This window comes from Drosophila busckii, chromosome 2R, assembly GCF_011750605.1.
Source record: "Drosophila busckii strain San Diego stock center, stock number 13000-0081.31 chromosome 2R, ASM1175060v1, whole genome shotgun sequence".
Taxonomy (NCBI): Eukaryota; Metazoa; Arthropoda; class Insecta; order Diptera; family Drosophilidae; genus Drosophila; species Drosophila busckii.
In genome coordinates this window covers 2,272,855-2,294,063 of record NC_046605.1, presented here as the reverse complement: position 1 = coordinate 2,294,063, position 21,209 = coordinate 2,272,855, and the positions used below count along the sequence as shown (strand labels likewise).

Sequence of the window (21,209 nt, the reverse complement as noted above, 5' to 3'; positions counted from 1 at the left end):
AAAGGATTTGTTTGCATAAGTGAAATTTACATTTCCATTTGTTCGCATAACAATTTCAATTATCAAAAAGGGGTTTCTTTTTTTTGAGCTGAGTGTTGATTTTAATCTGTAATGCATTATTTTCTATAGTTTGTTAAGCAGCCTTGCCTAAAGCGCTTTGATGTCTAACATGCGTTTATTAGATTGAGGTTTGAAGCAATAATTCCTGAAAAATATAATTAAATTCACAAGTAAAAGTTTCAAATCAATAATTAGCAAAAAATTGCAATCAAAAATTTCTAAAAAATATAATAAAATTCAGAACAAGAATTAAAGATTGCAAATCAATAATTAGCAAAAATTTCAATAAATATTTTGTTAAAAAAAAAACTATATTAAGATTCGCAACAGAAAGTAAAATTTGCTTCTTGCATCAGTTTCTTATTCTGACAAATTACTTTATAATTGTGTGTACTAAAGAGTTGTTTTAAAATTAGTTAGAACTTTCATTTAGCTACGTTTTGCAACTAAACTAAACTAAAGCAACTAAACAAATTCCAGATCTTAGAATTCTGAGTTGATTTTACTTTTTAGTTTATTAGGCAGCCTAGCCAATAATCCTAGCATTAGATTTAAATTAAACAATTCAAATAGTAAATATATAAACAATATTTACGACAAGAACTAATAGTTTCATTAGAATCAGAGCTTGTTATGAATTATCTTAAAATTGAACTAACAAGCAACTTAACAAATTTCAGCTCTTAGATCTATGAGTTGATTTTACTTCTTAGTATGTTAGGCAGCTTGTCTAAGCTTGGCATTAGCCAATAATACTATAATTAGATTTAAACAACAATAAACCACAAACATTAGACTCAGAACTTGTTATTAATTATGTTTAAAATTGTATAAAGCCGCAGCTTAGCTCAAAATCATATTAAAGTTTTACTATGAAATATCTTTTCAAAAATCTTTTTAAAAGGCAACTTTATATCTCAGATCTCTGTAGCTTTAATTTGTCATACATTAGCGCCTTTTGCTCCAGAATGCGCTGCACTGCCTCAACAACATGCAACATGTGTCGTTGTGGCAACTACTACTTAAAGGACCAACTGTTGTTGTGGCTTGTCATGTCGCCTGCGCTTATCAGAGGCAACATCAATGAGCAGGAAAGCAGCACAGTAGGGCAAAAGCAGCAGCAGCAGCAAAAAAAAAACAACACACAGTGTTGTGACATGCCACAAACACCTAAGAGGCACACACACACACACACACGCATTTGCTGTTGCATATATTGTGGCATTTGGCTGCCTTGTTGTTGTTTTTGTTGTTGAATTGCTTGTCCTGACCTATGCTATCCTGACAAAAGCCGGCAACGTGCACATGTTGCCAAACGTGTGTGTGTGTGTGTGTGTGTGAAGAGAGCAAAACGGAAAGGCACAACAAAACACACAGACAGATAGTAAGCGCTGAAGAGAGAGTGTGCGAGCGTGAGCTGAAAGAGCGGGGGGGGCTCATGAGCTTGATAGACAGACAGACACTCACTCGCTCTTTGTTTTGCACCTCTGCCCGCATGTCGCGCGTGCTCTCACTCTCGCTCGCTCTCTTGCTCACCTTCTCACCTTGACGGCCCACAGCGAGCACGCACAGCATGTGTTCGTTCGTGCTGGCAGCGACGTCGACTGCGACTGCGACTGCGGCTGTTGTCCTTTTGGAAAAACGAAGCGGCGCGTGTCGTTCAGTCGCAGTGTCTGCGTGCGTGCGTGTGTGTGTTGCAGTGGCAACAGGTGTTGTTGTCGTCTGTTTATGCCACATGTGGCATGTGTCGCTGTTTGTTGTTTTGACTGTGTTGTCCTTGCCGCATTCATTCATGCCACACGCACAGTCGTTAAAAGCTTTTGCTCACAGCAACTAATAAACAATAAGCTAGAGCAGCAGCGCATGCATTAAATTGTTTTCTTGCTTTGCTCGCTCTCTCTCTCATTGAATTTCAACTAAAGATACAAACAACAACAACAATGAGCGCAAAGATATTCATTTCGTCTCGATTCAAAGCCAATGGTAGAGCAACAAACACAACAACAACAACAACAACTAAAGCCAACAATTGAAATCAAAATGGGCGCTAGAATAATGGAAAAAAGCGTAACTGCTCAACAAGTCAGGCAACTTTGAAGTTATATATATACACACACACTAATACACGCACGCACTTTAAATATAAATATGTATATAGTACACATTTACATAGTTGAAAGCAAGAGCGAGATGGCAGCAGCAAAGACAAATTGTTTTCAAACGTCGTAATCAAGAAATGATTTCTTAAAATATGCGTCTACTTTTTGAATTCGGATTATTACAACAATACGCACAAACAGCAGCAGCAACAACAACAGCAACAATAGCAACAACAATGACACTGACGACAGTTGGCTGCGCCAAAAGGGATGCAAAATATAAAATACAATTTATTAGAGATGACAGCGTGAGAGCAGTGAAAATTTCAATGCGCTTGTAATTTATAAATTAAGTTTTGAAATTATTCAAGTGCCAAAAGTATTAGTTCAATTTGTTATATATATATTTGTTAGCAAATGCTAATTTATTTATAATTTATATTAGTATAATTATTGATTATAGTTTCAATGCGTTTGCAATTTATAAATTAAGCATTTGGAATTATTTAAAGTATTAGTACAATTGTTTATGTATAGATTTGTTGGCAAATGCTTATTTATTTATTATTTATTATACAATATTATATCGTTAAAACTTCGTAATTTAAATCTAAATCTCAAAATTTTTAATTAAATTGCTTATTTATTTATTATATAATATTATATAGCTCCAAAGCTATTTATTAACATTTTTATGCTAGATAGATTTTTTACTATTTTATCAATGACAAAGGCTTACTATATTTGGTAATCTTATGGGCAGTAATTCTTAGATAGTTCTTAATATGCTTAAAAAGATTATAATATAATTTATAATATTCTCATAATTAACAAGGCTCAATATATTTGTTAATCTTATGTACAGTAATTCTTAGATAGTTCTTAATATGCGCAGCAAGTTTTCTAACCCTTTTAACTTTAAAAACTCACAATTAACAAGCAATTATTAATAAATGTAGCATCAAAATGATTTAGCTTAGCTGCAATAAATATATTGAACAATTATAAACTTAAATTCTGAAATTATCTGAACATAATCCTTTAATATTTATTTAGCTTATTGCTTTCAATCACGCGCTCATCTCTAGCCTGCCATAGTTATTTTGATGAAATCACAGACTATGAAAAGGAGTTGAACTGATTCAAGCAGTCAGCTCTCATTTATGTTTGTTTGTATGGATGTATGTATATCTATGGATGTATTAGTGTCTGTGTGTAAGCAACTTTTTAGGTCTGCTTAAGACAATCAGAGCACAAGCTCCTTCTGCTAAAATAAAGTACAGTTGTTGCAGCTCAAGCTGAAATTTTAAACTCAGCGCTAAGATATTTTTGTAAATCAAACAACCGCAAAACGAGAGAAATACTTGAAACAAATTGTGTGGCGTCGCTTTGTGTTTAGATAACTGTAAGAGCGACGCCCTAATGGAAATTAATAGAATAGCATATAGAAAAAAATGATACAAATATACAAATTTATGATTTGATTACACGCGCTTCAAGTGTCGTCGTAGTTCTCAATCTTTCGTATCTTACAGATACATTTGCTAATGGCTTTTGTTTATTTGACGAAAGGGCCAGCTGCTGCCGCTTGGATCGGATTGATTGCTGTTGTATATACCATACAAATATATATATATATATATAAATGGTGTAATATGGCAGCGCGCACCCCGTTGCGATTGCTCAACAGCTTGAAAATGGAAACATAAAAAAAAAAGAAAAGAACTTCAACTGTAACTGAAGCGCACTTGAAGCGAGAGCTACAGCTACAAATTGTCACATTTCAATTGGGTCTTCAATATGCTCCATTTTTAATGCGCGTAATATATTTTTTATTATATTTGTATGTATGAATTTGCCTTGCAACAAATGCATTTGGGCCAGAGCGTGTTCAATTTCAGCACTCAACGTATGTAGAAAGAACAAAAAAAAAAAAACAATACTATTCACATTTAATTGAACGAGTAGATACTTTAAAAGACTCAAGCAAAGCAATCAAAGCATATGACACATTATAGTTTCAATTTTATGTCTCTTTGCTTTGCTTATTGATTGGTTATTTCAAAAAGTTGACAGAACTCAAGAATTGCAGTAAGTGTAAAAAGAATTTATAAAGATTTCTTAAGCTTGTTGAATTCTTAGTTCGATTTTAATATACAAAAAGCAGCTTTCTTTTTTAATATTTTCAAAATTAGCAGATATATGTGCATTAAAAAGATTAGCTCTATCATGTTTTGAAAATAACTTAATATACTCCCATAATATCGTTCTATAAGCCAAATAATTTAGATAGCAGTTATAATTGGTTTGAACTAATATAATTATAATTTATTCTGGCTATATACTAAATAGTTATTATATTTTATGAAATTGTGTGCATAACAAATTTTGGATATTGGATTATTCCAAGAAAATACATCGGAAAAATTCTAGAAATTAAATCAGATTGTTACATAAAAAAGGATTTATATAAAATCCAAATAATGAAAACTTTTTAAGTACCAACATATTAAAGTATTTTTTAACGAATTTTTTTTTTATAAATATGCAAGCTTATCGCATAAGCAAAACTTTATTGCTTTACTTTATATTTTATGTGGAACATTAATTTAATCTTTGCAGCATTATCTAGAAACAATTAATTATATATGTTTAAAATGCAGTAATATATTTAAATATTTGCCAGTTTTATTAAACGGAAATCCCTTATGGGGAATTTCTAGGCGTAGCCATAATTACAAATCAAGGCTGAGGAATAAAAAAAACATTTGTTAATGTGCCGACAAGAAATAATAGAACATAGTTGTACTCAAGGGAGATTTGGGAACTCATGTCAACCCTGCTCAGCACCAAAAAAAAAAAGAATCAGTTAGTTGACGGTTAGCTGAAGAAATAGCAAAGCAAGCTATGAAAAATAAAAAAAACTAAGACTAAGCAAATTATCAAATGGCGAGCCAAAGCAAATTTTAGGCTCCACCCAAGTGTAAACAAGTATATATATGTAGATTTATATATATAAGTATAGTCGTATGTATAAGTGCTAACTGGTTTTGTTGCGTTGAAGTAAACAACGTTTAAATTAACGAATAAAAATGTATTATTAATGCGAAAACATGTTTATAAAAGAATACAGCAAGAACAGTGCGCCAAAGAGCAAGCGAGAAAAATAAACGCAGCAATTGTTGTTGCTGCTCTTATTGTTGTTAAATAAATAAGAAACACACACACACATACATACGTCTAGCTATAGCTTAAGGCGGGGCACAAAAGCAACCAACAGAAAGTCGAAAAAATAAACAACAACAAACAATATAAAAACCGCATAAGAGTCGCGTTTTTACTTACTTATCTTAAATGAAATTAATAAATTAGAATTGAAATTGGAATTTGCGGCAATGAACGCAAACGATAAATATATATACACACACATATGCACATGTGTGTGTGTGTGTGTGTTGGGATTATGTGAATGGATTGCGATAAAGTTTTTGTTTTATTTTTTTTAATGGCAATATAATCACGTACAAAAAGACGTGGGCGCAATTACATATAAACAATAAATAAATACATATACAGGCTATAGCTGTGCTATATAGATCGTTATACATATATAATATTAGCAATACTCTAAAGAAATCTTTAAAAAAAATAATCTTTTTGTTGTTTAGAGTTTTTAGCGCTTGACGAATTTATTTTAATTTCATGTGACGCACATAACTTTGAACTACGTAAATACATAAATAGGCAAAGGCAGGGCACGTACAGTAGTCACAGTCAGTCTATGCCCCAATGCCCCAGAGCTGCTAAATTATGACGCAAGTGCACTAAGTAAAAGTTTAAAAATATTTTAAAAATGTAAAGACAACTAATAGTTTAATTTTATGCTATATACAATATATGCTATATAGAGCAAACAAATGTATCTAAGGCAGCGACTACTGTAGTATTAATTTAGTAAACTTTTGCTTAAAATTAAATTAATTTAGATTAAGCGCACAATAAAAACTGCTTACCTAATATAATGCTGTAGTTCTCTCTTACCCAACTGAACTTTTTTCCCAGCTGGGTAACTTTTGGCTTCTATCACAGTTGGCCACAAGTTGCGCATACTTAACGCACTCGAGTGACAATAATTGAATTCATTACGGAGCCCATTTACAATAAAAAAGAAAAAAGCCGCTGCCTGCCTTAGCTGGTGCTGCTGCTGCTGCTGCTGCTGGTGGTGGTGACAATAGCGAACCAGTATTAGCTGATTTACTTGCCAGAGGATTAACAATGGCGGGTAATTAACCTGATGGTTACGTTGGCCTTGGCATATACAACATCCAAACCAAAAACCTATTCAAGACCCCAACTATTTTACTTCAAATTTTTTTACTGCCTATTTTGCCACGGGCATAGTTTAAGCTAAATGCTAAACATTTTTATTTTGGTTACGTGTGCGTTTTACTTATGAGCTTAACAACACGTAGCCACTACTATAACTTCTCCAAAAAATCAGCATAAGTGCGCAGCTGTAGTCTATATAGCGCTGCTTTGGCTACATAAAAATAAAAATGTTGTTATATTGACATGATCTGCGTACAAGTTTTGAGCTGTGCAAAAAGTATTTCTCTTTATCGCGCGCAGGTCAACAAACCTCTGGGGTTTATCTAAGATAGTGTCCCATAGTCAACAAACGCACTAGCAGTATAACTCAACTTATAACGGTAAATGTAAACCAATTAACATTATAGAAACATTAACGCTTTGATTTTGAATAGTACTTAAGATTAGCTGCACTAAAAATATCTAAAAATAAACTCGGCAGAGTTGTGGTTGAGACTATTAAGTACAGTGAAGATAATGTATATAATAGATATAGCAGCTATAACAATCAATAGCATTTATAGCATATTTATGACATAGCTAGTAATTAAGTGAAGTAATAAATAACTATAATAATTAGTTTTAATAAATGAAAAAGTATAGAACATGCAAGGAAAAGCGAATTTATTTTATACAGATTTCTATAGAGAATATATGGCAGCTATAATTTTGCATTTATGTCAAAATTATGCAAATAAATATTTAATAATTTTTGTTAAGAAAGCTAGCATACTTTTAAGAGTGTTACTATGCAATGCACTGATCCTTGCTAATAAAAAGCAATGATAATAACTTAAAAATGCAATTAAGAAATGCTTTAAGCAATTATAAGCTTACCATGTATAATAAATTGATTACATGCAGCTACAGGCTTCAAAATATAGTAGTTCAAATGTTTTTGTTATTAAACTTAAAGTTTTTCTGCAGAGCACAATTCACTTAAACATGCGTCAAAACAATTTGAGAAGTAGAAAATTCTTAATGAACGCTGATTTGGCGCTGAATTAACAAGCACGTGCTTGTATTAAATTTATGTACGAACGACTTAAGCAGCGTGTGTAACTAAAAATAATATAAAACGCGCACTAGGACAACTTAACCGGAGGCGGCCAAAACTGCACTGACTGTTTTTTTGGGGCCAGTACTATAAAGCCCCGCGACTCTCTGGGACTCCGGTTAACGTCTACGTCTCCGTTTCCATGCGAAATGCAAAGACCGAGGCTAAAGATTCCGCTACCGAGCGCTAAACAGAGAGTGAGAAAGAGCGAGAGCGAGAGAGAAAGAGAACGCAGTGCGCCCCTGAATACGATTCATTGGGGCGAATGAGCGCTGCGCACACACATGCATATATAAATATTAAATATAAATATATATACTTGCATTTACCCTTACACACACACATACATATGCATATCGCATTATAAACCGAAACTTGGCTAAATAAAATGCATAAACAAAGTAGCGGCATTGCCTTTTTACACTTCTTTGCACTCTTATGCTCTGCGCTTTTGCATTTGAAGAAAATTTGCTGACAATTGAAATAGAATTTTGTTGTTGTTGTTGTTGTTTTTGTTTTGTCGCGCTGACTTTCATTCGTTTCACGCTTAACTGTTGCTGTTGCAATTTGCAAGCAGTGCGCGCAAGAGAGAGAGCAAGTGCGATTAAGAGCACAAAAGAGAGTGAGTGGGGGGAGTCTGACGGCATGTGGGTCTTATTTCAATTTACAACCAAGTGACGAAGTATCACAATTCAATGTTTAAAGTTTTTATCACGTTGTGGACGCCACAGCGCCACAAATACACAAACACACACACACACACACACACATACATACATATATGCATATGCAATTGTAAGTTTAAGATCCACACAACTGCAAGATACCCAGCAAGCAGAACTAAAGTTAACGAAGCTAAGAAGCAGTAACTAGAGCGTCTAGCGGTTTCGTTAACTTGCAAATTTCACACATACATAGGCATGTGTGTGAGTATTGGTTAATATGGTGCGACAGTCGTTTTGTTTTCGCGTTCGCTTAGTCAGCCCGTTGCTCTTATGGGGGCACTAACTATTTAGTAAGCAACTGAAATAGTAGCACCCGTGTTAGTAGCGCTGCATGAAAAAATAAAAAGCTGACATACAAACATATGTAAAAACACACATACACTCACATGTGTGTGTATGTGTGAGTTAACTCTGAGAATGGGCATGCAAGAAGCAACAAAAACAACGTCAGCGTAAACTGATTACTTGCCCCAATCTATGAAGCTGAACCAGCGGCACGTACATAAGTAAATACATGCATATGTATTGGTAAATTGGCTGTCAACTATGGGAACCAAACCTTTAACTGAAAGTTTGGCTTACAACGTCATATTTTGTAATGACGAATCATTTCACAATAAGAATATAGCAATTGAAATAATGCAAGTTCAACTGAACTAAATAAAACGCAAACGCTAGCGATCATATGCTGCTGACGTCACAGCAGCATATTCGCACCTTTAGATCTGCGGCCTGTGACAAGTTTCATCATTCGCAGCTGTTATCAAGCGTCGGCAAATGTAAAATATCCCACACAATCACGCACACACACACACACACCAATGCATATTCCCCAAAAGTCTTAAAATGCAACAACAAACGCATACAACTTGAAATTTTTGCACGAAAACGAACACGTGCTGTACTGAAAGAGAGGGAAAGAGAGCGACGGCTTGACTTGCAGCCGGCTTTGCCTGTGTGTGTGTGTGTGTGCCAGCCGTGGGGAGCGGCAGGCGGTGGCTTTTGCTTTGGGCACTCTGCATGCCAAGCGCAACAATAACAAAAGACTGACTGGAGAGAGAGAGAGCTTGGGGGCTGACTCATACTCTAAAGCAATGCAATTGTTTGCGCGCCTCTCTTTACTGCCAAGAACGCGCTTTGTGCTGTGTGTGCAAGAGCAAGAGAGGATGAAACTAACTTATGTATTTATGCTTGGGGCAGAAGTTGGATGAAATTTTGCGGCGTCTGGCAGTGGTGTCTAAAAGTTTAGTAGCCCCGTCTAACTTTCAGCACAAACTTTTGATTTGAGTACCCAGTACCTGCCACTAACTAAGCACAAACACACAAAGAGCAAAGCACGCATAGAAATTGAACTATGAAAATCAGAAAAGTTTGCAGACAGAAATTTCCAGGAATATGCACTTAAACAAGAGGCAAAAGATTTTCACTTACCGCACCACCTGCCATTTTCGTAGTTATGTTTAATTGGAATTTCCACAGCAATAGTTTTCTAATGTTAAAACACAAAAACCTCCACAAGCACTACACAAACAAAATAACTGTTTCAAAACAGCTGTAAATTTATGCGCCGATATGTAATCGCTAGTCGATAGCTTTCTTATTTATACTCTGGTCATACTAATTTTACAAATGAAATAATTGAATCGATTGACGATAGGCAGCTATACTTATTGTAATCGAGCGCGCACATTTAAGCATCTTCACTCCTATAAGCAATTGTGGATTCCGTCCCAACTATAGAAACGGCATGCGTGCTCTCCCTGCGCACCATGCTGCTCGACAGAAATCTAAACCAATAATACTGAGTGAGATAAGCCTCCACGTCCCTGCTGATAAAATACAATTTAAGTGGCCGTTTGCTGGGCTGAGGATGCCGCAGATATTTCAAGCCACGATTTTGATAGGTCCAGGGCTGCAGCGACGGAGCATGAGTAATCAACATATCCATAGCCAGGCTACAGTGTAGAAAATAAACTGACACAGCATTTAAACCCAAAATAGCACTATCCCGACAACAGGTGAACAAGCCATTATCCTCCATTTCAGTTTCCTTATAAAACAATGCACGCTTGTCAACTCGCGTGAGATACATATAAGCATAGACTGTGATTAGATTCAGCACACCTAGCACACCGCTTATGGTCGCCTCCATTTTCATAGTGGGACGCTCGGCGTAAAACAAACGTAAGATGCCCAGCACGGCAGAGAAGAATCCAGCGCCATAGGTAGCGCAAAAAAGAAATATATGCGGAATGCCTTCCAATGTAAAACACGTCCAGTGCACATGGCAGCAACAAACACTAAGCAAAAGTTCCACCAATTTGAACAGCAGCCAAACTGGTCGCTTGCAACGAGCTTCCATTTTGAATTGTTAGCATATATAGTATTTTATATATTATAGGGAGTGTGGGATAACCTACTGGGATCTAATCTATATAAATCATAAAATCTACTTGCGCCAGTATTGGGTAAAGCGATGTATCTGCTCGACCAGTGCCGGCATCACAGCTGTTATGGATATGTCCAGCAGGCTCTGCAAATGCTGCACTGCCTCCTCATCGGTCAGACCCAATTGCAAATTCTCCTCCACTTTCTTGACAGCTTTGTCCGGCTCCAAGGCTATGTCTGGTACTGTCGCATCCACCATCAATGAGAATAGATTGAGCATGACATTGGCATGACGGCGTAAATGCAAATACGCCGTATAGCATTGCTTGCGGAACTCTTGATGATGCTCGGAACTAACACCGCCCATTGCTTCAACCATTTCCTTGCTTAGCTTCATGGGCGGCGGCATGGGCTTAGGATCGCGTCCCAGTATATAACCAAAATCAATATGGAAGAGCTTGCCATTGGTAGTCAGCAGCAGATTGTCCAAGTGACGATCACCAACACCTGCAAAGGCTTAGAATTAGCAAAGGCATATAGTTTAAAATTATGGTGCTTACCTAGTAGATAGGTTATGACGCAGTAGCCTGCACAGCTTTTGATATAAGTATCCATGACCTCGGATGAAATGCCATAGGGACCATTCTCGCAGGGATTGTGTCGTCTAAAGAAGTTTAGTATGTTGCCCTCACGTGCCAGCACTTCGGCCACTGTGCAGGACTCAATATATTGCAAGAAACCATGCTTGGAACTGGTGGCCAGCACCTTATAAGGCGTCAACTTAAGATCAAGATTCTCACGACGCAGCAGCTTGTCCATCAATGTAATCATTTGCAATATAAGCTGATCCTGACGCAAATCATCGCCATGCTTAAAGATAGCCACATATTCATGCTGTGCTATGGAGGTTACAAAGGTAAGTCTGCAAACAAGAAACGTTAATAAATATGCTTAGAACAATTCGCAGCTGCAACTTACTTGGCAGGCATGAGCGCGCTTTTAAAAAGTGATGTGCGTGGAGCTACAATTTTGGTTATATAGATCTCTGGATCGAGTGGAAAGGGTATGGGCTCAAAGTCTGTAAAGTTAAGCTTAAACATTTCCTGATCCGCTAGCAGTTTTTGAAACTTTTCCGTTTTCTTATTGCGATTTCCCGGTTCCTTGGCCACCTGCTTAACCAGCTTGACAAGCTCATCGATAAAACGCTGCTGCTTGCGTAGATTATGATAAATGCCTCGTAGATGAAAATTGCCTGCAATAAAAAGGCAGCATAAATATTAGATGCTAAGTCGACAAACGAAAGCTCACCATTCTCCAATACTTTGCGAAAAATATTCAAAACCATGGCGTACATATCATGCGCACGCTGATCCTGTTTGCGCACAGACTCCACATCCTCCACTTCTATGGACAGATACCAGTACAGATAATTGGCCAATGTGGCATTCTGACAAGCGCGCTGTATAAGGAATGTGCAAAGATTGGAGGCCACGCCTTGACCCAGCAGTGGGTTGGAGTTGGGCGAATGTGTGCGCATTGGACTGCTGGTATCTGCTGGTGCCGGCGTGCTGGCGCTGCTTAGGCTACGTTGTTCCACTTTAAGCGCCGATAAGGCGCTGGCAGCTCTTTGATTCGCTGGTATAACCGATGCATGCAACGCACTGCTTGTGGCACTCAGATCCGAAATACTGCTCTGCTCCAGCAAGGAGTCATTCTCGTCTAGCAGTGAGCACACTACATCACGCTCTGTTTCTGGTATAAGACACTTGTGCAGTTGTACAATATTACGCAGATCTTCATACTTTAAAGCTTGTACCAGCTGCAATAGATATAGCAGGAGATCCTCATCTGGTGCTTGGGCCAGACGACTAATAGCGTACTTTCTAACTTCAGCGTGTGTAAAGGTAGGACTTAGCAACTCCAAAGCATCTTCCACATCCATGGGCGCCCAATTGGCCAGCATCCAAAGCGCTTGATTCACCTCATCGTTCAACTTCCAGTTGATGCACTTGAGAAATTTGGTCAACGCCTTCTTATGCGAGCTGAGATAGAAACGAAACTTCCACACCAAATCCTGTTCCTCGCCGTTTAGCACATAGGTTGGTGGATAGCGATAGACTATATTATGCAGCTGGTCACGTATGCTATAATAAAGCTTAATTTAGTTCAAGTTTAAAGCTTTTGAGTGCATCATAGCTTACATTGCTGTAGGCTTGGCATCCCGATCTGAAATGCCAGAGCGTTCCGAACGTGCCAGTCTATGATGTTTACGCTCCACTAGATTCTCCATTTGTATCTCTGAGTCAGGAACTAATACTAGCTTTGGTTTGGCAGGCAGCTTATACTTGTTGTCTACCTCCGGCTCAAAGTAAACCACTGCATACTGTAGATTTAATTATTACAATAATTCTTCTCAACTTTAGATTATGGTGGCTTTACTTACATTATACATATCATCCACTATGATGGTGGGAAATTCTATCATTAGAAACATATAGTCCGACATACGCTTTTCACGCTCATTGATCACCTCAATCTCACGAAATGTAAGCCTATCCAGCCAGTCAACCTTTTGTATTTGTCCATTGCGATGCTTTTTGGCCAATTTTCCAAGTCGCTGCATTTGTGATTTGGAGCTTTCTTTGCCCTTGCCTGGTGTTTTGCTGGGATAACTACCATCGCCTTCTACGCCCAGCCACACTCTCAAGTCATACATGCCCTGACGAAACATACCATCCTTGCCAAACACGGATATCGCTGTGCCGCCTATAACGCTTGTCTGTCCCGCGCCAGAGCAGTCCAGTATGGTCAGCACCAGCATAGCACTGCGTGGTAAGTCAGAGAATAACAAAGGCAGTGTCACCCATTCGTTCCAGCTCCAGCGTTTGCCAAATGCCTTGTAGGCACTGCTCACGGGCAGACAATAGGGTCGTCCATCGTTGTATACTTGAAGACGCACCTGAAAGGAGGGGTACTCCTCGGAATAAAGCCCCGAAAAGCGAAGTATGGGGTCATCGAGCAACTTTTCATAGTCTGGCTGGCGCTTCTTTCCCTCTAATGTGCCGCTGAAAGTCAAATGGTGGTTGAGCACAATCCTGCTGAATCCACTGGTTAACTTACACTTTGATTTGTATACGTTCATGCAGGGAACAACTGTGTATATAGCGAAAATGATCGTCGGGCTGGTCCATTTTCTGCGCTGCAAAATCTTTGTTTTGAAAATTACTGGATGACAGTGTACGACGTAGCCTGGAAGACAGTGTGTTTTTTAACATATGGAATGTTCTATGGACAAGCAAAATATTCAAATTAATTAACTAAATAAATACTAAATCAATTACATGGGCGTTGGTTTTAATACATATTATATTAAAAAAGAATTATTACAAAAAGAATTCTTACCAATATTGAAGAATCTTCACACAACCAACAGGTGCTAGCTGTAGAGTGTTCACTGTACCAGCTGTTATTGCTGTGCGCGTGTTTTGCTTTTTAACAGCGTCTCACAAGTGTTTCCTACAAAATGTCAGCAAATGCAACGATAGAGCTAGCGCTGGATCGCGTAGATTGGACAGCGCTGGCCGAGAATCAGGAGGAGTTGCCGCGCATATACACACCCGGTGAGGTGCTCATGCCGGAGTCGGGTTTTATGCGTGGACACGGCACCTTTGTAGAAGACGACAACATAAAGGCTTCTGTAGCGGGCGTTATTGAGAAAGTAAACAAACTAATATCGGTGCGTCCCCTAAAGTCTCGCTATGTGGGCGAAATAGGTGATGTGGTGGTGGCACGCGTGCTTGAGGTGGGACAGAAACGTTGGCGCGTGGATACGAATTCACGTTTGAATTCGGTGCTGTTGCTTTCGTCGGTGAATCTGCCTGGCGGTGAGCTTAGAAGACGTTCCGCAGAGGATGAGCAAATGATGAGGCGTTATTTGGATGAGGGAGATTTGATATCCGCTGAAGTGCAGGTAAGCTCAATACTTGGTGCTCTATTCATTGTAACTCAACTTTTGCTCCAAACCAGAATGTCTTCGAGGAGGGCACATTATCGCTGTATACGCGCAGTTTGAAGTATGGCAAACTATCACAGGGCATACTTGTGAAGGTTTTTCCCGCATTGGTCAAACGGCGCAAGATGCATTTCCATAATCTGCCCTGCGGTGCGTCTGTTATACTGGGCAACAATGGTTATATATGGATATCGCCCACTAAAAGCGAAGAGCAGGATGGCGGCGAGGGTGGCTTTGCACAAAATCTAAGCGAAGTAGTGCCCCGAAATGACCGCGAAATTATTTCACGTCTACGGAACTGCATCCTGGCGCTGGCCAAATGTAAACTCATGCTTTACGACACGAGCATACAATACGCCTATGAGGAGTCGCTTAAGTACGAGCCACAAGATCTACTGCAGCAACATATCATCTATAGTATTGGTGAACAAACACAGGCGCGGCTCAGAGATGTGGATCTCAACGAATAACATTGTACAAATAAAAAAAAAACATGCTTTTTTTATAAATTTACTTTATTTTTTGAATGCACGCGCTAAATTTAGTACTTTTTGCTTAGTAACAAGCTGGCAGCCCAGTTCAGAAATCTGGCAACACTGTTTAAGGTTCGTGTATTGATGCATCGCTTGTGTACGGTTTTCTTTCTGTGTTGCGCTTAATTAAATTGTTTTCTTTTCCAATAACAACTTGCTTTGTGCGCTTTGTTCCTAAAGTTAATCAACGTCAACAACAATAGCATAATGGCTGCCCTTGGCATAGTGCGCGAGGCAGAATTGCGAAGAAAACAAATTTGCCGATTCTGCCTGACACAACAAGAAGGCAATTTGGCCTCTATGTATGAAGAAAATAAACGTGTAAAGGCGAGTGCATCGCTGCCGCTTCAGATAATGGCAATAACATCAATAGAGGTAAGCGGGTTGAAAGTTATACTAAGCCTTAGGAAAAACTTGGCTAAGAGAATGTGGTTGATTTCTAAATAGTAGCGTTGGCGTCTTCGCTAAGCCTCTGCATTGTCTAGGCATTAAACAGAACTAACGTCCGGTGTACCAGCAATAAGATTATATATAATTTGTTTTCTTATTGTCAGTGTTTGTTTAACTAATTGACTAAACAAGTTAATAATAATTTAGTCATTGTGGTGTAGGCTGTACATAAATCACAAATACAAGCAAAACACATCGTTGCCACATGACTTAGCTGTAGCGCTGCCAGACCGCTAGCCACTATCATTATTTTTAATTAATTTCATTATTACTTCATTTTATTTATTAATATATAAAAATATATATAATTGCATATTTGTTCAGTGTATAAATGCTTATGCTTATAAAATATATTATGATGGTGTAAATTTGTATGTCTTGAGCCAAAATAATAATGGAAGTCTTGAATTCTGGGATTTGTTCCTACCCAGTAGCTCTCAAATGTTGCGCTACTATCCAAGTAGCATTTAAGCCACAACTTTCAAATTAAAAACTAAAACTTAAAGTCAAATGGAATACATGATGATGATGATGATGAGGGGGCAAAGGAGCCAGAGAGGTGGTTAGGTTATTAGTTAATTTAGATTTTTTAGCCAGCCTTGCTGCTTGATGGTTTGTCGGTGAAACGTAGTATGCGAGTGAGCATGGAGGTGACGCATGGTATTTGCTTCTGGCGATCCATCATAGGTGTTCCGGGCACGTTCGATTCATAGTCTACCGCAACACGTTGACTGACAAACGTTAGCAAAGTGAGAATATTGTACTTTTTGCCATTAGCGTTCAGCTCCTGTATAAGCGATTGTATATACCAAGACCCATTGGTAGTGTTGCGCCAAGAGTAGTAGCCTGATAGATGATGGGTTAGATTATCAGTAAAGTTCATTGGATTTTTGTTTAAATTGAAGCTTACCTGGTATGGTAGAGTAACTAAATAGAAAGTCCGCATGTATGGGTATCTTATAGCTGGCGGATGATTCGCCATCTGTCTCGGTGACATTACGTTCGAGCATTACACCAGAATCAAGACGATCGCCCTGGCAGGCTTGGATAAAGAACAACTTTGGTTTTCCGGCAAGAGTGGGGCAGATATGCGAGGTAAAATAATGCCAAATATTATCCAGTTTATACTGAACATCTTTGGCATAGATATAGCCATGTTCGCCATGGGATAATATGGCAATAGCAATGCAATCATTGTCGCTATGGTCCTGCGAAGCAGCCTTCTCAATATGCTTTAGTATATCGCGTAGTTTGCAATCCTTATGCACAGACACATCAAAGTCCAAGCGCTTTAGGGCTTTGCTTAACTCGTCGCAGTCTACATTTGTGCCGGCGCGCGCTTTCAGCGAGGGGATGTCAAAGAATTCATGATTGAATATAAGTGCCAGACCACGATGTTTGTGATTCATATTATATTCCCGGGCATATCGATCTACCGGCATTCGGGCCACATATTTATTCACCGCACTGCAAAAAAATTGTGTTTATTACTTAATTAGTTTATATTAATAGGTTACAGATAACGCTGGAAACGAATTTTACTTTATCACACACATTTCCTCTGTAAACAAAGTGCGCAATAAAACACAACGGTACTTACGCAGCGACGCTAGCAACTCCGGCACCGCCACTCTCAGTGCCCGTGCCCAGGGCATCAGTGCTATCCGCATTGTAACTCGCTCTGCCGTTGCTTCCATTGCTGAGAGCGGCAAAGTTTCTCGTAATGCACTCGTCAGTCATTTCTCTCTTTCACTCTTTCTCCTTGTTGCCTGCCTTTTGTTTCGCTGCGCGTTGCAGTCTGGCCTTTGCCTGTCGTCGTCTGCCTGTGTAATTTGTTGCGCCCTTTTTTTACATACACAAACACGAACACAGACAAACAAGCACTCTATTGTGTATGCGTGGCTGTAAGATTCTTTTGCTGACACTGAGTATTAACTAAACTATTTGTTTATAGTACGAACAGCTGTTTTGCTTTAACTAGTTTAGTCAGTCGATCTAACAAATTGCATTTGCACGAAAATGGACAAGTATCCTTTTATGGTTAACCGTGTTTAATCAATTAATTAACTGCGCGCTCTGCACGCGTTCTCTCTCAAAACAAAACATTCACACTAAGAGCCAGACGTTGTCGCTGTTCGCTTATATATTTGACTATTTTGAATGTACGCAGCGCGCTTTATACTGATAATATGCAACAGTTTTTAATTTAAGCAAGTGTTTGTTTTATTAGCAAAGGCAAGATAAAAGCGATTGTGCATTGCGCTGTGCAGTGTTGAATAACATTTTTATGTAGAGTTCATAGATTTGTACTAATGTTGCCACCTTACGAAAAAATGTGCGCGCGAAATTTAAAATTGTTGGCAGCTCACTTAACAGCGCTGTTAAGCTTAACAGTGTTGAAGCTAAGAAATACAACAATACTTGTAACATTAATTGTGTGAGCGCCAAGTTTAAATTATTGTTTTTTGTTTGTTTTTAGATCAATGACGATGATGGCATGCCGCGTTATATTTGTTTGGACTGCCGCTTGCTTTTTGAGCACTGTTATCGCTTCAAGCAAATGTGCAAAAATGGTGAAACACTGCTGCGTCAATATCCGCTTACAGGCAAATGGCCAGAGCCGCTAAAGAAACCACGCGCACCACCTATGGTCAACAAAATTCAATTAACCGCCCAGAAGACGCCGGCTGCAAGCGTTACACCGCCCAAGAAACTGCTCAACTCAGTAGCCAAGATGAATAATGTTGACATCCACAGCGTAGAGATAATGGAAGACATCACTGTGACCAAAATGCTGCTCAATTCGCCCGTGAAAACCGAAAAGAAGAAGCCGCAGCCAAAAGCGCAATCTTATCAGCTTAAAGTCGACAACAATCAGGAGCTGTCCATGGATGATGTGCAGAATTTAATAGCCGACATGGAGGATGAGCTGGAGCCATTAGACGAAATAGAAATTAAACCTGGCAAGCCCAAGGTATTGAACATCGCCTCCATGCGACTTCTGAATAAGGGCGCTAGTGAAACGGTTGAGCCTTGCCTGGCCACTCCACAAATCAAACACTACGAGGATGGCAATGTCACCCTTATAACAGAGCTTATTGATCCCAGCAAGATGGAGCCTACGGATCCAAAAAAGAATGCCGAACCTGTGGAAACAAATGTGTTTCCCTGTCCAGACTGCGAACGCTCGTTCCCCTTATTGCAGTTGCTCGATATTCATCGGGTGAATCATACGCGTGAGCGCTGCTTTCAGTGTACCGAGTGCGAAAAGAGCTTCTTCTCAAAATACGATCTGCAGAAGCACAGCTTTGTACACACAGGCGAGCGTCCATACAAGTGCACTGTCTGCGAAAAGGCCTTCACCCGGCGTGCTCTGCTGCATCGTCATGAACGCACACACACGGATGTGCCCAAGTTTATTTGTGTCCATTGCGAGAAACCATTCTTATCACGCGACGAGATGGAGAAGCATGCCGAGCGTCATACAAAGAAGCGTCCCTTTCAGTGTGGAATCTGCCAAAAGTCCTTTGCCTTCAAGCAGGGTCTAGAGCGCCATGAGGTAAGTGCAACTAGCAAAGATTATAGTGCACTATGATTCAATTCTCTCTATCTCCATTGCAGGTTATACACGAAACGAATTTGCCTTTCCCTTGTCAATACTGCGAACGCAGCTTCGTTACTGCAGGAAAGCTGGCGCGTCATCTGGTTGCACATGCTGGCAAGCGTGTTTATCCTTGCAAATATTGTGCCAAGTCCTATTTGCTGTCGCATCATCTGTCACGTCATTTGCGTACACATAAGCAGGCATCGACCATCTCGTTTATCTGCAGCATATGCAAGGATACCCATAAGACTTATGACAGTCTGGTGGATCATTCAACCATACATGCCAGTATCTCCCTGACTTGTCCATTGTGCAAGGCTAAATTGAAGGACTATGATTGTGTCGATCCGCATATCCAGGCGCACAAGGATAGCGAGCGCTTTGCCTGCGAATTTTGCGATTTTATATTCTTAACGACCTCTGAGCTGAAGAGGCACATCGAGGATGATCATGTGGTAGATATGGTGCCATATCAAAATGAAGAGGAAGCGGAGGCGGAAGAAGCTCGTGATAGCGGCGAAGAAACAAATTTATTAGCGGAGCTGCTGGGCGATGAACTGGATGACTTACCCTCGCCACCGCCAGTCAAAAGGCGCAGATCTTTGGAAAAAGTTAAAGCGGAAAAGTCAAGTAAATCCACACGCACAAGTAGAGCTACCATTAAACAAGAATCTAGCTCACCGGAATCCTCGAAACCTGTTGTGAAGCGGGAGCGTGAGCGTGAGCGCAGGTCTGATGAGGCTGCTAAGAAGCCAAGTAATCGGACTGTAGAGGAGACACGTAAGAGACGTCATGGCAGAAGCTCTGCTAAATAACATAAAGCTAGCCGATCGGAATCCTCGAAGCGTAAGCACAGGTCTGGTGAGGCTGCTAAAAAGTCAAGTAACCGCATTGTGGAAGAGCCACGTAAGAGACGCCGTGGCAGAAGCTCTGCTAAATAAATCCAATTTATTTTAATTTACATAGAATTAATATACATAAATTAAAATGTTTACTATGCATATTTTCTACCAATAAAAGAATGCACCAATTTCTGCATTATCCTCAATTGTTTTAATTTCATTTTTTCTATGCGACTTTGCCGGCACTGTACCCTTCTCCCGATGACGTCTATAATAATCCATTACTACTGGTTTCGCCTGGGACTCTTTCTGCTCCTTTATCTGCATAAAAGCTTTAACTAGGCCAAAGCCGACAGCTGGCATGACTACAAAGAAGCCAAGACTCTGCCATACTTTGTTGCTAACTGCAAAGGAAAGTTTTATTTAAAAAAAAATAAATAAAATAAAGCTTTGTTTTTACCTGCACGTTGGCCTGGTAATACAAATTTCACGGAATTGTTTCCAGCTGCATCGGACCTAATTTTACTATAAATTCCATTAATTAACGATAACATTGTACAAATGTAAAATAAAATATTTGAATTTAAGTAGGGTTTAAATGTGCTACCTTATCAGCACGAATGAAAACGATAACTAAAGTGGTGGCTGAACGATAACTTGACATTGATTGTAAAGTCGAAGCAGACCTGTTTGAAAAAAAGTTAAGCATGAAATATTTATTTGCGCTTTATTTAACGTATTCCTATGTTATGCATTCACGACTCGTTTTTATCTGGAAGCTTATTAACATGCGGATTGTGAAACAAGCTTTTCGTACCATCACCCCAAGGAAAACGCTTTTCACGGCGGCACAAGTATTCATATTTTACAAATTCTGAAGACGGCTCAGTTTCCTTACTTTGGTAAGCATTGATCATGCAGACACAAACGGTTGGGAGCGCAACACAGAATGTAAGACGTTGCCAAAACTTGTAACCAGCTGTTAATGGAGCGTTATCTTGTAAAATTGTGAGTTTTATATGCATACAATAAATTACCACCACTTTGGCCAGCGCTGCCAGACATACTTCT

General features: G+C 39.0%; 6 protein-coding genes across 6 annotated transcripts; 2 read left to right on the top strand and 4 right to left on the bottom strand.

Moving 5' to 3' along the window:
- Positions 1 to 9,878: 9,878 nt before the first annotated feature.
- LOC108597407 lies at positions 9,879 to 10,709 on the bottom strand. The gene has a single exon (XM_017983954.1). The coding sequence runs from the start codon at positions 10,669 to 10,671 to the stop codon at positions 10,000 to 10,002; it is 672 nt and encodes a 223-aa protein (XP_017839443.1). The 5' UTR covers positions 10,672 to 10,709; the 3' UTR covers positions 9,879 to 9,999.
- On the bottom strand, positions 10,688 to 13,927 carry LOC108597406 (phosphatidylinositol 3-kinase catalytic subunit type 3). Its single transcript, XM_017983953.1, has 7 exons — positions 13,818 to 13,927; positions 13,141 to 13,762; positions 12,899 to 13,080; positions 12,006 to 12,841; positions 11,676 to 11,949; positions 11,258 to 11,619; positions 10,688 to 11,204 (listed from the first exon to the last, which is right to left on the bottom strand). The coding sequence occupies exons 1-7, from the start codon at positions 13,886 to 13,888 to the stop codon at positions 10,759 to 10,761; spliced, it is 2,793 nt and encodes a 930-aa protein (XP_017839442.1). The 5' UTR covers positions 13,889 to 13,927; the 3' UTR covers positions 10,688 to 10,758.
- Positions 13,928 to 14,166: 239 nt separating this feature from the next.
- LOC108597405 (exosome complex component RRP4) lies at positions 14,167 to 15,197 on the top strand. Its single transcript, XM_017983951.1, has 2 exons — positions 14,167 to 14,667; positions 14,724 to 15,197. Exons 1-2 carry the CDS (start codon positions 14,221 to 14,223, stop codon positions 15,177 to 15,179), a joined length of 903 nt encoding a protein of 300 aa, XP_017839440.1. The 5' UTR covers positions 14,167 to 14,220; the 3' UTR covers positions 15,180 to 15,197.
- A 133-nt stretch (positions 15,198 to 15,330) lies between these two features.
- On the top strand, positions 15,331 to 20,132 carry LOC108597122 (zinc finger protein 19). The gene is made up of 3 exons (XM_017983501.1): positions 15,331 to 15,617; positions 18,172 to 19,251; positions 19,314 to 20,132. The coding sequence occupies exons 1-3, from the start codon at positions 15,450 to 15,452 to the stop codon at positions 20,109 to 20,111; spliced, it is 2,046 nt and encodes a 681-aa protein (XP_017838990.1). The 5' UTR covers positions 15,331 to 15,449; the 3' UTR covers positions 20,112 to 20,132.
- On the bottom strand, positions 16,020 to 17,867 carry LOC108597123 (caspase-1). The gene is made up of 3 exons (XM_017983502.1): positions 17,293 to 17,867; positions 16,603 to 17,159; positions 16,020 to 16,538 (listed from the first exon to the last, which is right to left on the bottom strand). Exons 1-3 carry the CDS (start codon positions 17,430 to 17,432, stop codon positions 16,282 to 16,284), a joined length of 954 nt encoding a protein of 317 aa, XP_017838991.1. The 5' UTR covers positions 17,433 to 17,867; the 3' UTR covers positions 16,020 to 16,281.
- Positions 20,133 to 20,230: 98 nt separating the features above from the next.
- On the bottom strand, positions 20,231 to 20,761 carry LOC108597124. The gene is made up of 2 exons (XM_017983504.2): positions 20,599 to 20,761; positions 20,231 to 20,542 (listed from the first exon to the last, which is right to left on the bottom strand). Exons 1-2 carry the CDS (start codon positions 20,690 to 20,692, stop codon positions 20,304 to 20,306), a joined length of 333 nt encoding a protein of 110 aa, XP_017838993.1. The 5' UTR covers positions 20,693 to 20,761; the 3' UTR covers positions 20,231 to 20,303.
- Between the last annotated feature and the right edge of the window lie 448 nt (positions 20,762 to 21,209).